The following is an 18024-nucleotide window of genomic DNA, read 5'->3' as shown; positions in this document are numbered from 1 at the left end:
TGACCCCTCAACCATAACATTTTTTTCATTGCTACTTTATCACTGTCCTTTTGCTACTGTTATGCATCTGGTGACCCCTGGGAAAGGGGTGGAGAGGAGTGGCATATAATGAGTCCCCTGGTGAAGCCGGAGGGCGTCCAGGAAATCCCCTTGCTAAGGAGATGTTGCTCAGAAACCCTGTTCAGAGGGCGGCTAGATTCAGGTCATTTCAATGTACTCTCAATACCGTAGAGAAGACTGTGAGATCTACATCTTTCAAGAGCTGTTTAAAGGGGGAGAAGAAAAGAGAATTTGAGAAAGGAAGAGAAAATTCTCAGTAAGGGTGGGGAAGGGTTGGGCAGGTCAGAAAGAAGAATCAGAAGGAAGTGGTTTCCTGGGAGGAGGAATCAAGAACTGAAATGAGGCCAGTTCAGCAGCGACGGCACCAGGCTCTGAGTCCCTGCTCGCAGCTGTGGGATTGACGGGCCCATCCGAACGCCCCTGGCCCAACCGAGGTCTCTCCATCAAGTTTGCAAACTGCCCTGCTCCTTGAGAGGTTTCGTCTAGTTCTGATTGCCCCTCATCTTATTAGAGCTACACGTCGTTTTTCTTGCGTTTCCGTGTCTTCGTGTCTGAGTCTCTCTTCTCCCATGGACAGTGGACATTTGGCTTGTTTTTGCAAAAACGGTCCGGAAAAGACTGTGGATAAGCATTTGTTGATTCGTTCCACGGTTGGAGGCCAGAGAAGAACATGTCATGGCTATCCAGGAAGAACGAAACAGTTCAAAACTACGACCAAAGGAAGGAACAGACTCAATTTCGAAGATTCCCAGGGATCGCCATCTCAAGGCAGACCCAGACTGGTGTTGGCTTCTGCGTCTCTAGCTGGGAAGAGCAGCCCACCAGGCCACTAGAAGCCTGCATCTCCTCCTGTGAGCCAGAGGGTCTCCTTCATCCAGCCATTAGAGGGAGATGCAATCTTGTCCCAGAGTTTGCCACGTGCCGGCATTGCTGTTGCAATGGGAGCTGAAAGAATGACCGCAATAAGTGAAATGAAACGTTGACTCTGTTCCACTCCTAGCTGCTATCAAATCGTTCCTGACTCATGGCGACCCACCATGTTTCAGAGAACTGTGCACCTCTGTGTTGTCAATGGCTGTGGCCTTTCCGAAGGAGATCACCAGATCTCTCTCTCCAGGTGCCTTCAGGGGCGTTCACAAGGACAGCTCTCCTATTAGTAGCCAAACTGTGCGTGTAATCCTATAGAGGCCTATGAAGTGCCTGGATATCCTCAGTAGACCTGGTCTTCTTTGATTCTTAACACCACCACCCCGCCCCCCCCCAAAATTCTTAAAGAGAATTATTGTATGTGATGATTATTTTAAGGAATCTTGAATCTTGAAAATGTTCGTTAAGTAACTAAGGTGACCAGACGTCCCGTTTTAGGCGAGACAGTCCCAATTTTTAACAATTTGTCCCGTGTCATTTTTCAAAAGTCCCGATTTTTAGAAAGAATGCATGACAAGCTAGGGTATACGGTTTTCGGCTGCCATGTGGCTATTTAGCCAGGATATGAGTTTTATCAATGGTGTCCTGCTTTACCAATGTTAAAAGCTGGTCACCTTAAACTAAACCTTTTTAAAAAGTGAATGACAACCTGTTTTCTTTGTAAAACTAAATTTTCACTTTCACTTGCTGCCGTCAGGTCAATTTTGACTCATAGTGACCTTACAGGACAGAGTAGAACTGCTGCCTTGGGTTTCTGAGCCTTAAGATCTTAAGAGTAGACAACCCCATCTTTCTCCCTTGGAGTGGCTAGTGGGTTAGAACCAATGACCTTGTGATTAGTAGCTTCATGCATATCCCAGTATCCCACTATGCCACCAAAAACCCTAACTTGCTGCTATCGAGTCAGCCACTGACTCATGGTGGCCCCCCTTTGGGTTTCTGAGACTGTAACTATTTCCAGGAGTAGAAAGCCCTGTCTTTCTCCAATGGAGCTGCTAGTAGTTTCAAACTGATGACCATGTGGATCACAGCCCAATTAGTAACCACTATATCACCAGGACTCTTAAATTTTAGTGCTCTTTCAAATGGTCCATATTTGATTGGGAGACAGCATATAAGCACCCTTTCCAGGCAACAGGGGACATTACAAAGATTAATGATGTATAAATCATTAGTCAGTAAAAATTAAAATGTCGTACCCAATTAGGCCTGCTTATGTAGTGGTTATGTACTGAGATACTAACTTCAAGGTCTGCAGTTCAAAACCACCAACCACTCCTATAAAGATGTACAGTTTCAGAAACCACGCTGTGAGTCAGAATCAGCTCGATGGCAGTGTGTTTTGTTCTGAGTTTACCTAATTAGTAGTAATCTGTTTTCAAAGATACTTGCTATTCTAGGCTAATAAAAGTTATCTTTGTCATGGTAGAATGACTAGGCTGTTCATTCCATTTCTTTTTATTTTCATGAGCTCAATTAGAAGTTAGGTAACTCATCGTTAACAGCCAATTATAGGACTTTGTAGATATGGTATTGGGTACGCAGCTGTTTTTTAAAAAATGATAGTTTTTATGACATGAGAAGTTATTATATAACAAAAGTTATGATGTTGGGTTTTTTGTTTTTCCCTTTCCCTGGATTTTAAGCATGCTATTAAAGAGAGTATAAAAGTCTCTCTAGTGATGACCTAAGACAAAAACCTAATCTAGTTAAAGTTGCCTTTAAATTTCCTTTTTTGGCCCTGAAACCTGCAGGTAAAAGCCATAAATAGTTTCATTTCATTTCCACTTCTAGCTCTTGGTTTGGGACTGTGGACACTTTACATTTTCTTTCTTTTTTTTTACATTTTCTTTATGCTTTCTTCAACTTTAAAATTTTCCTACAATGAAAATGTAACTACATTTTTTAAAAAAAGAAAGAAAATGAAAACTGTATAAATAAAGGCTAATAAAGTGGTATCCACAGCACGCGTTTTCTCCCGTAAGCTCCACTTCTTTGTATTGCTTTTCCCACCCATCCTTCCATGGCTAGATGAAACTAGCCTGGGAATTTCGCCCCTCCATTTCAAATGCTCTCCCCCAGGTGTTGACTAGCCCAGAACCTGGCCTAGCCCCTGTGCTGGTGTTACTAGACATACATCATTTAGCATCTTGGCTCTTCCTTCAAAAGTTACAGGTCCTCTTCTGTGGATAACAAGAGCCGGAGGGCAGTCAGCCCGGCAGAGCAGAGTGTTACTGAGCTAGAGGGGTGCAGGCCAGAGGTCACAAAGGCCCCTCTGGAAGACCTCTGTCGCTCCAGTTCCAGCACTTCCCTGATGTGGGTGTGTTCTCATTGCTGTGAGCTGTCATGGGATTGATCCCCGCTCATGGTGACCCTGTCTATGCCCAGTCCTGTCCAACCCCCCTGTCTACATCAGTAACATTCTGCATTTAGGCTCGAGCAGTTCTCAGTGAATTGGAGACAGTCAAGGCAATATTTGGATCCCTCCGGCTCTCATTGGCTGAGCTTCAACAATAGATAGCCAACCCTGTCTTTCTAGTATGGCTTAGACTGGAAGCTTCACTGGAGCCTGTTCAGCATTATAGAACTATTTAAGTCTCCACTGATGAATGGGTGGTAGAAGTAAGTGCATTGGCCAGGAATCTAACCTAAATCCTCTTGTACATGGAAGGTGAGAGTCTACCCCTGAATCACCAATGCCACAACCATGTCTTTACTGTGCTCACGGTGCCTCACGCAGTTGCCCTGCAAGTTAGATTGTCCCTTTGGTTTCCTTCTCTGGTATATGCTATCTACCCATTGGCACTTGCCAGGATTCATTACAAGAACAATGGCTATAGTGCATCCAGTTTACCAAAAAGCACTCAGTCTTTGGAAAGAGCTGTGTGCCCTTCCAGGTTTGAAAGGCAGCTTCCTAAGGGTGGAATCTATTGGAGACATCTTTCACCTTTCCAGAGACTAGTCTCTAAGCACAGACAGAATGTATCTTGCCCATGGGCTTGACAGAAGTATTGCTGGGTGATTGGATTAAAGTGACATTTAAGCTGTACAAAATAAGTTGGTTTTTTGTTTTGTTTTTTAAAAGAAAATAAGCCATTAAACTGCCTCTCCTGGCTTCTTCCTTGAACCTTTTGTCATCGCTCTTAATGTGGTTAGCATCAAGCTGGTTCCAGTTCAGGCGCAGTGCAATCCGATTTCCCCACCACAGTGCTTTTTCACTGTGACCTCTGTGACGTCGGTAACCGTTTCCTGTTGATTTGAACTCCCTGGGCGCCCTGTAGATCACTTTGTCTGGGAAAAGCACTAAAGCCAGGCCCGAGGCTGTGCATTACCAGAGACGGCCTCTTCCTGGCCCCCTGGTCAATAAAAAACCTTCTTCAAACTCACTCCCATAGAGTCCCTGCTGACTCATAAGTGAACTTGTGGTCGAACTCACAGGGTAGAACTGTCCCTGTGAGTTTCCAATACTGTACCTACTTAAGAGAGTAGAAAGCCCCATTTTTCCCCCTCAGAGCGGCTGGTGATCTTGAACTGCTGACCTTGTGGTTAGCAGCCCCACCTGTAACACTACACTGCCAAGGTGCCCAAGCTGGTCATTGGTACTCTGCAAGTTTTGAAGCAGAGTTGGCTTGCTGGTCACTTAGAGACATTCCAAAGCAAGCCTTGGAACCTTTCTAAGTCATATTTAGGCTCCAAACTTAATATTACCTCAAAGCAACAACTAAATTAGTTATGACTTTAAATGTGATCTCAAATCTTCGGGGTGCTAAATTTTTATGCAAAAATGCACAATGCACATGTCAGACTTCCTTTTGCAAACCACACAAGCCCCCACATTATATTTTTAAGTGCATTCTGCCAATCTCTTGTACATGTTGCCTTACATGGATTGCAGTGTGTGTGTGTGTGTGTGTGTGTGTGTGTGTGTGTGCCTGCCTAATGAATTCGTGTTATTAGGCTAAAACGGATCTGAGGGAAACTTCATGTAAGGAGATTATTTTCTTACACCAGTGACACCCAATGGTGAACTGAATGGGCTGAGGACAGAAGTGGAATGCAGTCTTGACCCCACACAGTGTGGTGCACAAAGAACTAGAGACTCATGAGTAATGAATCAGCTTAGGCCAGAACCCATGAAAGCAAGATACTGTCTCCCTGGTTAGATATATAAACTGAGAAGAAAATAAAAGTGCACCCCATAGCAGAGAGCTGACAAAAGCACGTGTGCAAGCAGCCAGGGCCTTTTTATAGGCGCCCAACTCTGTGATCAAGGTGACTCCAGCATTCGCCGGAGACATTGGGGCTAGTAAGACAGCAATTAGACTACGGGATAAGCCTACCTAACATACCTTAATGGCTTCACGTAAGATGATGCGATCAGACTTCACATTCAATTGCTGCGCCGAGTGACCCTCCATCAGGTTTGTTTGGTGTAGCTGACTCCTCCACTTGACAGCCAGCCCCCAGCTGACCGTGTTAGCGCTGTTGGTGCAGACTGACCGGACATTCCAGGGCCAAATGCACTCGGCTGTGCTTCCAGACGGGCAGCACATGCTTTATGGACAGACTTTTGCAGGATCAAGGTCCTGACACGTGATTCAAAAGCAATAGGGATATGAGCTGAACTTCATAAAACAAATGCAGGCTTTCATTTGTACATTTTCCAATAACCAAACTCAAGCCATGACTTCCTAACTTCCTAACCATGGCTTATGCCTTCGTCACATAGATGTGATCAAAAGTAACCTTTCCATACTATTGAATGAGGCTGGAATGTACTTTTGAAAATGTCACAAGACATACATTATATATGCATAAGCACACAATGCTAGTATTTCAAAACAATTTAATCCTTTATGCGTATTCCAGGGGGTAAGGGAGCCCTTAAAAATTCATGGGAAAATCCATTACCTTTTGATTCCATTTTTCCATGAACTTTTTGAAGTCCTTAATACGCATGCACACATTATATATGTCGGTGTATGATTTGCCCCCCTCCCTAAAACACAATGTTTCCAAAAGTGACTCTCTTTTCATCACAGTCCACCACATCACATGATGACTGCCTCTTACTCTTTTTGTTCCCCAAATAATACACCTTCAAGTGAGAATTACATCTGTAAATGGTAAGGGGCATCCATTATAAAAATGAATCAACTTTATGCAAGGGAAATGATGACAGAGCTTACTGACCACCATGTTTGCAGTCCACAGGGGGGACACATTTGCTCTGGGGTAAGCAGAATTACTCTGCTACAACTCTAAAAAGAGAAAATATGAATTAGCACTTGATGTTAGGAAATTGGAAAACTTCCTGGCTAACAGGTTTTGGCTGTCGAATCTGGTTTTGTAACCCCTTGCTTAACAAGGGCGTGGCTTCTCAGAAAGAGAAGTTCTCCTCACCAGGCCAACGCGTTTAATCCCCGGAAGTGCCCCCTGCACCCTGACAAGGCCTGCCTGACTCGGGTTGATTCACTGCTGCAGCTTATTGCTTTGGCCACCATGTAACTTCCCTCCTTCACAGAGTCTCCAACTCCTTGCCATCCAGTCGATGCTGACTCAGTGGTCCTTCTGAGACCGTAACTCTTTACAGGACTAAGCCATGTCTTTCTCTCAAGGAGTGGCTGGTGGTTTCGAAATGCTGACCTTGCGGTTAGCAGCTCAGTTCATAACCACTATGCTGCTGGGACTTCCCCGGGAGGTGCAGACAGTTAGGTACTTGACTGCTAGGCCAAGACGGGGGTGGGGGGTAGTGGGGTGGTCGGGACCCAGGCGTACCCTGGAAGAACACTCCGGTGACCTCCTTCCTTCTAGTTATTTAAAAACTAAACCAACAATTCAACCCTCTAGGACAATGAATATTTGTCTCTCGTAACAAGATTATGAAGTCCGTGGGGTCAGAGATTGAGTTTATCTTCTTCACCATGGCCAGCGTCTAACCCCAAGTGGTGCCAATGGTTAATCACACCAGTCCTAGCAGAATAACGGGCCGTTCTGACCCACCCAGAGGCTCCTCGGAAGAGAGTCCTGGTGATCTGCCTCCGACGGGCCGGCCTCCAGGGCCCCACGGAGCAGTTGCACTCTGCACACAAGCAGGGTTGCCATGAGTCTGCAGTAACTTGCCTGCAAATCACAAAAGCAGCGACTCTGCACGTCACAGTGACAGTCTGCAACCGCCCATGGCACAGGGTGCACGGGGCGCATGGGGTCTCGTTGGTTTGTGAGCCAACTCAGCGGGAACCGATAACCACAAAGGACTCTGTGGTCCAGGCTCCCCCTCTGTCTCCCCAGATTTAGTGTGCGATAGCGCCACCTGAAGCGTGCGATAGCTCCCTACACCTGCTGCCCCGCTGGCTGCTGGCCTGCAGAGCCCCATGAGCAGTCAGCCACTGTGGCCAAAGCTGTCCTCGTGGTGGTAGAACCAAATGATGAGAAATAGAATAAAAGCATTGGGGGGCGGGGGTGTGTGTGTGTGTAGCAAAACGGTTAATGCATTTAGTTTCAGACCAAAGTGTTGGAGGTTCAAGGACTTTGTCAGATCGGGGCTTCGCACTGGGTGCCCAAACTTTCCTAGGTTTGGTTTTGGCCTCTCTGTATGAAATAATAACGCTGCCTTCTATGTGGTGAGAATCCTCTCTGGGCCCAGTGCTGTATAAGGTACCTTGCCCCTGGCTTTACCACACTTATCACACAGTCACACTGAAGTCGTTCTGTGTGGTAGCTCAGATGTAGAAGTAAGGAAACCTCCTGTTTAAAATGCTGTGTGTTTTAGTTAAAACTCGGGTAAGCAAGCAGAAGACAGCATACTCCTCGCGCATCTCCCATGGTGGACTCTGCTCTGCAGCTCTGTCTCGTTCCTCACGCCTCTGCTTTTCAGCCGGGTTCCAGAATTCAGTGCAATGGCCACACACCACTCCCAGTCAGTGAGCACCATGACGGGGCTTATCTATTTATTTATTTTTCATTCAAAAATCATTTTATTGGGGGCTCATACAAGTCTTATCACAATCCAGACATCCATCCATTGTGTCAAGCACATTTGTACATTAGTTGCCATCATCATTCTCAAAACATTTTCTCTCTACTTGAACCCTTGGTATCAGCTCCTCATTTTCCCCGCCCTCCCCCACCTTTGATAAATTCTTATTATTTTGTCATACTTACACTCTCTGATGTCTCCCTTTTCTGTTGTCTGTCCCCCAGGGAGGGGGTTATATATAGATCCTTATGATCGGTTCCCCCTTTCTACTTCACCTTCCCTCTACCCTCCCGGTATCGCCACTTTCAGCACTGGTCCTGAAGGGATCATCTGTCCTGGATTCCCTGTGTTTCCAGTTCCTTTCTGTACCGGTGTACATCCTCTGGTCTAGCTGGAAAAAATCCCATTTTTCAAAGGGCACAATTAAGGAAATAAATGCCTTTTTTCTTTTTGGTCTGGAGCAGACAGACTGGGAGAAAATATTTGCAGTACATCTGTCTGATAAAGGACTGTATCGAGAGAATAGAATTCTTATCTATCAATAATAATAACTCACTGCCCTCAAGTTAATTCGTAGCTAGACTATAGGACACAGTAGAATTGCCCTTGTGGATTTTCAAGGCTGTAAATCTTTTCCTGAGCAGCAGGTCTCATCTTTCTCCCTCAGTGCCATTGGTGGGTTTGAACCTGTGACCTTGCAGTTAGCAGTTTGCCTACTCGACAGCACCATCAATAATAATACGGTCCAGTAGATGACAGAAGAACTGAATAGATTCCTCCCCTCCCCCACAAAAAAGCACATGAAAAGATGAGCAGCACACTGACCCACCGGGGAAATGCAAATGCAAACGACGGTGACGTACCAATAATCCCCACAAGAATGGGAAAAGTCAAAGGCCAAAGACGACAAAGTGCTGGCGAGGATGTGGAGCAACCGGCATGACTCTCCCCCACGTTGTTGGGCAATGTGAAGGCTTGACATTTCCTTAAGGACAAACAGATACACCAGTGACTCAGCCATTCCACCCTTTGTTTACACAGGGAAACAGAAAGATGTGTCCATAGAAATACCTGATGTACGAATGTTCATGCTGTGACATCAGAAAGCTTCAGGTCACAAAGAGCATAATTGTCTGTCAGTAAATGAAAGCCTTGGGTGAGCAAGGCCTTGTGTCTTCACAGTGGCCATACCGTGTACACCCACTCCCTGTGGTGGAGGGAATTCCATCTGACGGCGACCAGGCAGATAGGGAGGAACTGCCCCCACAGGGTGCCCAGGGTTACACATATTGATGAAAGCAGACTGCCACATCTGTTCCCCCAACTGACACCGCTTAACACTCTAACAGCATCGTGCTTAACCACAGCAGCAACAGAAAGCCCCACACGAAGGGTACATATATGATTTATCCGGAGCCCGAGAGCCAGCAAAATTAATCCACACCAATAGAAACCAAATAGGCAATTGCCAGAAAGAGCTCATTCACCGCTATTAAATCACTCCGGACTCCATAGCAAGCCTGTTGGACAGAGTAGAACGGCCCTGTAATGCCCAGTGTTTCTCTGTAGGAGCCACTGGGGGGTGGCACTGTTGGCTTGTGGCTAGCAGCCCAGCAGGTGCTCACTCTACCTGGACCAAGGCTCCGTAAGCATTTGTCAAGGCTGGGGGCTGTTGGCTAGGAAAGAGTCAAAAATAACTTTCTGGGCTATCCGAAATGCTGCCTGTCTTTATGGGCGCTTGCTGATACCTCTGCCGTGGTCAGCTGACTGGAGGGAAGGAGTGAGTGAAAGAGGAAAGGACGTGCATGCAGCTTGTGGCTGTAGAGTCAGCTCCAACTCCTGGCAACCCCACGGGTCACAGAACCACGCCACTGCGTGTTCCGTGCTGTAATCTGTGAGAGCTGGGGACCAGGCCTTGCTTACGCGGTGCCATTTTGATTTGGAAAGTCAACATCTGTCCTTGCTAGCCTCTTGCCCCCAACACCCTCTGCTGTCCTTCTGCCTTGTCCCTTCAAATGCTTCCCGCTCACATTTCAAGGACTCCTTTTTGTGCCAGGCGTCCCTGAGTGGCACAAGCACGCATTTTACTAATGGGAAGGTTGGCAGTTCAAACCCACCCAGAAGCACCTCACAATTCAAGCCTGGTCACCTGCTTCTGAAAGATCCCAACCTTGAACTCCTAACCCTGTGGGGCACTTCTGTTCTAAACCTATGGGGTCGCCAGGAGTTGGGATCGATGCAGCAGCAGCAGCAAGAACTTTCTTGTCCCCATCTCTTGCTCGGAGGAGTGGCAGTTGCTCGGGAGTTGAGCCTCCTACTGAAAGCAGGCAGATGGACTGAGTCTCAGTCTGTCATCGGTTAGTATTGGCTCTGAAACCCGTGGCCTGGCACAGCACCTGCCAGAGAAAATATGAAATCCAAACAGCACTGTCCTTGCCCAGAGACTGAAGTGGCTCTCGGCCCACGGTACTTTTATCTACTGGGCTTTCATCTCCACCTTTCCCTTCATTTCACTGGAGAAGTTACTAGAACTGTTACGTTTTAATTCCGAAAAATAATCCCTGCATACTGCTTATGCTGACTAACACTATCAGCTCAAAGGGTGTTTTTATCCCCGTCAGCCTGGTGAAGTATCAGAGGTGGCCCAGGCTGTGGCAGGCTGATGGATCCAGGGCAGGTGATGACTGGAATGCTGCTATTACCAGGTGCAAGCCCCTTGGCCACCCCTCTCCTCACACCAGGCCTGGGACAAAGGGATGGCTTTTGTTTTCCCAGGTGTTCATCACCCTGGTTAATAACGACTGGTGTTTGCAGTCGAATGAGGGACAAAAGGAAGCGGCAAGGGCTTGGCCTCCTGGACCCTAGGGGTCCTTCTCACGGGTCAGAGAGAAGATGACCTGAAGGGAAGCCAAAGGTTCCTGGGAGGCTTTACAGACCCCCAGGCTCAGCTTCTGGGAAATGGAACTTTAGAAAAAGTGCCGTCGAGATATGTGGCTGCTGCTAACTGCTGTTGGGGAGCAGTGAGCCCCCCACGCCCCACAGAACTAACTACTGCCTGGCTCTGTGTGCTCCCTGTGATCGGTGACACATGTGATTCAGAGTTTTGGGAAGTACAGTAGATGCCCAGGACTTCCTCCCTGTGCCTCTTAGCCTGGAGGCCCCGCCCACTGAAACCTGTCCGGCATCCTAGCAGCACACAAGCCTCCGCTGACCGATGGGGGTGGCCGCACGTGAGGGGCATTGCCTGAGCAGCACACTCGAGTCTCTTACATAAAAGAGTTTGATCACCAGCATCCCCAAGGGATGTAGTCCTTGACTTAAATACAGAAGTGGTCAGCTTGGTTATCGCAGTCCAGAGTGGGACTTGGAAATTCCTCTCTGACCCAGAAGTGACTCATGTAACTTCAATCCATTGCGTATTCCCTCGCTAGATGGGAGGGGAGGATCCCAAGGGGGGGATCCCAACACAGCCTTCACAGTTGAGTGTATAAAGCACGTCGTAGTATCTCATGTCATTTTAAAAAATCATTTTATTGGGGTCTCCTACAGCTCTTATCACAATCCATTGTGTCTAACACATTTGTACATTTGTTGCCATCATCATTTTCAAAACATTATCTTTCTACTTGAGCCCTTGCTATCAGCTTCTCGTTTTTTCCCCCTCCCTCCCACACCCCCTCCCTCTGGAACCCTTGATCGTTTACAAATCATTATGAATTTTTCATGTCATTCATAAGCAGCACGGATGGATGGTAGAGTCTTGGGTGGGAAGTGATCTTCTACCTCCCCCCACAGCTTCAGCTCCGGGCCCTAGCCTCGCCTGCAGCGGGCTCTCTAGAAGCACTGTTGACGGAAAGGTCTCTTGTGTGTGCATAGAACTAATTCCTCGGGAGGAAAATTAACCTGGAATGATTTGTTTTTGTAACCGTTGTTGTAGGGCAGTGGTTCTCAACCTTCCAAATGCCGAGACCCTTTAATACAGTTTCTCACATTGTGGTGACCCTGTATGTGGACGGATCTGCATGTGGGCGGACCCGCCTGGAGACAGCCAGAGGAGCGGTGTCTCCGTTCCTAAGGCCATCGGAAATAGGGTCCTAGGCGACCCCTGTGAAAGGACTGTTCGACCCCCTGGTTGAGAACCACTGTTGTAGCGTGTTCCAGCATTGGCTGGAGTTTTCTTCAAGCCAAACCCCAGGCACTGGGCCTAGGAGTCCCGCAGAGACCAGCAGGTGGGCGCTGGTGTGCGTTAGCAGGAGCACCCGGCCTGGAGCTCTCAGCTGAAGCAAAGTCTTTGGCTGTTCCTGCGTGATCAGTAAAATAGCAACGGACAGTACATAAAATTAGAAACCCATGGAGGAGTACGTGGGACTTCAGTTGGTAAGAAATGGAACTGAAAGACAGTGGAATTTTGCCTCGAACTTTTGTAGCCCACTCACGTGCCTTCTGTAAACGGAAACCAGCTGAACTCATCTGTGCGTCCTCCTGCGGCTCTCTCATCTTAGAGCCTAGGAGATAGAAGATCACCAAGAAAAAATTTTTTAAACATTTTATTCAGGGCTCATACAACTGTTATCGCAATCCATACACACATCAATTGTGTAAAGCGCATTTGTACATCATTCTCAAAACATTTTCTCTCCACTTAAACCCCCGACATTAGGTCCTCGATTACAAAGAAATGGATGTCGTCCCAAACCCCATAACCGGAAGTTACCTACTGCCTAAAGCAGGGGTGCTCAAGCTTTTTAAGCAGGGGGCCAGTTCACTGTCCCTCAGACCTGTTGGAGGGCCGGACTGTAGTTTAAAAAAAACTATGAACAAATTCCTATGCACACTGCTCATATCTTATTTTGAAGTGAAAAACAAAATGGGGCAAAAACACCCGGCGGGCCGGATGAATATCCCCGGCGGGCCGCATGTGGCCCGCGGGTCCTAGTTTGAGGACGCCTGAAAAAAGGATGACACGTGGCTTCCTCTTAGAAATGTCGCCCGACTCCCACTCCAGCCCCCAGGTTTGCCAAGTTCCCCTTCTCTGTGTCCCGAAGGCACCTTTTCTACCCCTGCGCTGCGTCTGCCACACTGGCGGGACATGCCCTGTGATGTGTCTGTGAGGGTCCCAAGAGCATTTTTTGGATACTGAGTCCCTTGCCAGGGCCTGGTAAGTGGTACAGGCACAATAAGCTCATTCTTGTTAAGAACCCGGAAAGAAACATTCCGGTAGGTGCTTGGGAGCCTGTGCACTTCGACGCGGACTCATTACTCTCAGGGAGCCCTGGACCCAAGCCACATGCGCTCTCATGTTGGGTCTAATTCCAAGAAGCTTGATGGCGTGGCTGCTTTTATACTATGGTGACTTGAATATGGCTGTGATACAATCTTTCATATACTAGCAGGCTCACCTTTGGTGGACAAGTTTCCGTGGCGTGTCAAGACTAAAACACTGGGAAGAAAGAGCTGATAACCTACTTCCATAAACTAAGGGAAGAGGACTTTTGGGGTCACGAGAGAATGTTGTGTGGGGTTGTGCCGGGAGATTGAGCCGCTAGAGGGGAAGGCACTGCACTACACAGGCAATAGAAAACCCACACACCAGAGGGCTCAGCCCTGCCAACCAGCAGAAGGATGATGGTGCAGGACCGGGTGATGTTTGTTCCCCGTGTACATTTGTATGCGTCAGTGCCCGCTCTACCGTCACAGCGATAAAGACGCCCTCTGGCCTGCCTTTCCCGTGTTCCACGTTCAAGATGAATGCTGGGAAAATGGGAGAAAACACATCAGGCTTCCATTCGTTGCTAATTATAAAAGTTCCACATACTCCTCCCAGAAGCGACGAGAGTCAGAAAAAGTGCCCAAAGGAAACACCCGAACTCCCAGGGATTTAGGAAAAACTAGCATTGCCACCAGGTGGGTGTATGATTTTGTCCTGTTTGTACTGGCTGGACTGAAATCACTGTGTGCGTTCACACGTAGGATTTTATTAACGTAAATTATATACATGTACCATGAAAATGGCAATGGCGTCCCTTGGTAACAGGGGGAGAAATGTAGAAGCCTAAAACTCCCTGAGCACAAAAGTGATCAAAGACGCGGTCTGTTTAGACAATAGACAATCTCATTCTCCTCACAGAGGAAGCAGAAAAAAATCTGTGACAGCCCTACTTGAGAACTTAAGCAAATCACACACTGAGCCATGCTTCCTTATGACCTTTTAAACCGTAAAAGCATCCGCTGCAGCAGCAGCAGCAGCAGCCTGGCAGGACTGTTTATTGCACTTATTAGCAACCTCACCTGCACAATGACTGGCTTCCCTGGCAGGGGACGGCTCCACACTACCTCCCTCCCCTCAGCCCCTACCAAGGAGTGGGGCCTTTTGACCGTTTCTCACCACCTCTGCGGGAGACAGGTGCCAAACCGCCCCCCATCGTGCAGCAGACGTTGGAAAACAGGGTGCACAGAGTAGAACAAAGGGTTTCCTCACAGCAGATTCACGTTGCCACTCGGTAAATGCGTTCTCATTTTTCTACGTTGCCACCGTGTTTCTGGTCTTTGAGGAGATGCACCATTACTCTCATTGAAGTAATGTTTGTTCACAGCCTGCTTGCTGCAAGTTACAGGTAGTAGTGGGGCCCCTGGGCTCGCAGTTCTGGTGCTTCTGACCCCCTGGCTGTGCAGCAGAGGTGCCCACGCCCCTGGCTCTGGGCAGTCATGGAGGGCTGTGGGCAGGGGAGAGCAAGAGGGAAAGAAATGAGACGTGGGTAGTGCTTCCTTCCCCCAGTTCTGGAGTTTAGTCCTATGTCGGTATGAGAATGTTTGGGGGGTGGGGGTGGGTGGTCCCATCATCTGCACATGGATGAAATTATCCCTTGATATTCACATGTGTTTTTGATGCCTGTTGCCTTAGAAACTCTTGCCAAGGATGCTTGACTTGCATCAATCTGAGGAATAGCACTATCTCCAAACCCAGTTCCAGTAACTGGGTATTAAGAGCGATTGGCGCTCAGTTACTGCCAGTCACATCCATGAAGATGATCAAGCTGGTTTAAAACAAGCAAACAAAAAAGGATGAGGACTGGCATGTCTGCCAGGGATGGTTTGGGTGGCTTGCACCTTACAGTTCATCAGGCCCCTGATGGACATGTCCTCAGTCGTCCAGATGGACATGTCCTCGGTCGTGGAGATGTGGCCTCAGCAGCCTTTACCCTGCCCTCTCTCCGTTGCTAACTGGAGTCCTTCCCAGGTAGAACGTCAGAGCATTTGTGCCCATGCAAGGTCATTCCATCCAATCCTGGCTCACCCTTGGTCAGCCAGACCCAATCAAAGGCCACCAGGAGGCCCCTGGCTGTTTTTCAGGATTAACACACTCTGTTGCTAACCAAAAGTTGGAGGGTTAATTCCACCACAAAGTGCCCCAGGGAGATGGGGCAACCTACTTCTGAAAACCCAGCCAATGAAAAGCCCGTGGAGGCCAGTGGACCCATTGGCACCTGGTTTGCTGGTTAGCATGGGCATACCATGCTTGATTTCATATATATATAAAATCTCCACTGGCGTGTGTTGACCGTCTTCTGAACCTATAAAGAGATTGTGTTGTCTGTTTGTGGTTATTCGCCCTCTTAAAGTCCGCCTTTCATTCGCAGGAAACAAAAGCCCATCTTTGGCGGATACGGAAGGTTTTTTTTTTCTTTCCTAATTACAGTATGCCTTTAAGTAGGAGGTGGTGCCCGTGCTTGTCACTGTTCTGTAAGTAAGACCGACTGGTCTCGCTGATCCTTGAGACCGGGAGGTCATCGGTCCGCTGTCGATCGTTCCGCCACACATGTGCGGCCTTGCTCCCGGTCACGTTGGTAGCCTTGAAAACCACAAGTAAAAGTGGTTTGCATGTGTTCACATCTTTTCGTAAATACCGATTTCCTCATAAGCTACCTCCAGTTGCCCGCCTCTCCCTCCACCAAAAAAAAAAAAAAAAGTCACAGAAGGACACCAGTGGCCCTCGTGGGCTGGCCTGCTGGTGTGGCGTCACCGTGAGATGAGACCTCCCCCGGCTCCTCGGCAGCAGGTGGCCAGATGTCACTGCTCTCGTCACTTTCCGTCCCCGGAATGTCCCAGCACGTGTAAATGTGCTAGCTTATGTCACTTTATTGCTTCAACAATGTGTTTCCAACCAGACTCCATATGGGTAGAGACGCTGTTGGGTCCCCAACACCTATCTCAACACCTGGCCATGGAGAGCATTGCTCAGTGTTTGTGGGAAGGAGGGTGGGAGGGCGAAGATCCGGGAGGTTCCTCAAACAAGGTGCTTGTAGCATGGGAGTCTCGGGGGAATCACTTGTTGATCGAAACTTACAGGGTCCGTTCAGCAAGCCATCTTAATGTCCACAGCCCTATGTCCAGATCTCTGCGTAAGGCATGTCAGGCTGTGGAAATGCTGTTTGGAAGAGGCTACTTCCCCTGCCTGCTTGAGACTATACCTCTCCTCTTGGGTTTCCCTCCTGACTTGTGTGACCTAATGTGGAGCTCACAATGAGTCCAGCTCAGGCGTCTTGCTGGCTGCTTGGTCTGAAGGGTCTTCCTTTCTGTGTGTGTTCTCTGCCCTCCTGTCAGGGTTAAGGGGAGAGGTTCTCTGCCCTCTCTGTGACTCATCCAGTATCTTCCGGCTGAAATCCCTGTTCCTTTCCCTGAACAGTTTGTCAAACAGCCATGCCCCTCAGCCTACCTGCTTTTCATCTGGGGGCCCCAGGTTTTGGGTAGGGGTAGCACTGCCATTCCCGTGGCATTGCCGGTGGACGTGCAAGTTCAGATTGTCCTGCAGTTGACTCATCAGAGAGCAACAGTGCTGCATAGGGCTCTCGGGTGCGTTTTTCAAAAGCGCAGCATCGAATCTTTCTTCCCAAACACCTCTTGGGTGCACTGAAGCCTTTTCATAGAGCAGCCAAGCACGGTACCCAATGTCACTCCCCCGGGATGCTCAAGATTACATACCTTTAAGGTACAGAACTGGACCAAACCAAAAGATGCCAGCGACTTTTGACTTCAGATCTGACGCAAAAATCCGAGGCTGTGCGGGACTACCCAGAGAAAATCCAGCTGTTCCGCCTCACCTAAGGGCTCTAAGCCCCCCAGGAGCCATCGTGCTGCCCTCGGGGCCACTGTGGACATGTTTCATTGAATGCCTCCAGCTGGCCGGCCCCTTCTCCCACACCACATCCCCAGAGCAGATCATCCTGGTTGACCTCTCGGCCGACGCTACACTTCATGGGACTCTCCCTTGTGTCTGTCTCTAGGATCGGCTGTTTTTCGTAATGGAGTTCGTGAACGGGGGCGACCTGATGTTCCACATTCAGAAGTCTCGTCGCTTTGATGAAGCCCGAGCTCGTTTCTATGCTGCGGAAATCATTTCAGCGCTCATGTTCTTACACGAGAAAGGCATCATCTATAGGTGAGTTTTCATTGCCGGGCCCATCTCCCCACAATTATCATAGTCCATCCCCTCCCCGCTCCTCGTCGCCTGATCCGTCCTTCCATTTCTCATGCTCCTCAGGTTCAAACTTTCGGTGTTTTCATCAAAGCCTTTCATTAGTGTTCCTAAGCGTCTACCCGGCTCCGTGTAAAGCTTAGCAGTGAGCACTGTCTACCAACTGAAAATTGCCCCATCTGGTCTTTGTCAGATGGGCTGGGAGGCTTGGAAGAGACCGTTGGTGAGGTTAGCCAGCGGGGGTTTGCTACGTCCGTGGTTGCATGCCAAGTCTTGCATGGGCCTGAACACATGGTGCTTTTCACCATTTGAACATTTGCAGTGAATCAGCTATTTTGTCGCCGTCCGAGTCCGTACGTAAGCAGAATTGTGTGGGCCGCCATTGCTGGCTGGCTGTACGCCGCCGCCCCATCCACCCCCGATTCACGGTGATCTCATGACCCTGGCGCCGAGTGAGTGAGGCTGGGTCTCGCGCTGTTCCCAGGACAGGTTGCGGACTATTGGTGCCATTCCCAGGACAGGTTGTGGACTATTACTGCATCAAAGCAGCATGCGAGTCTCCACGGAGAGACAGGTGGTGACTGCG

The 18024-nt window shown here is 48.5% G+C and overlaps 1 protein-coding gene across 1 annotated transcript in view; it reads left to right on the top strand.

Annotated features, from left to right (window-relative positions):
* PRKCH (protein kinase C eta) overlaps window positions 1–18024 on the top strand; it is a 259663-nt gene that overhangs the window by 168866 nt on the left and 72773 nt on the right. The window contains exon 10 of the mRNA XM_004698636.2: window positions 17248–17402. Coding sequence (XP_004698693.1) covers window positions 17248–17402 — 155 coding nt within the window. The remainder of the gene's footprint in view (window positions 1–17247; window positions 17403–18024) is intronic.

The sequence above is a fragment of the Echinops telfairi genome, unplaced genomic scaffold (genome assembly GCF_000313985.2).
Source record: "Echinops telfairi isolate 266 unplaced genomic scaffold, ASM31398v2 ScPeMD7_18;HRSCAF=68, whole genome shotgun sequence".
NCBI classification, from domain to species: Eukaryota; Metazoa; Chordata; class Mammalia; order Afrosoricida; family Tenrecidae; genus Echinops; species Echinops telfairi.
This window is presented reverse-complemented; position numbering and strand designations above follow the sequence as displayed.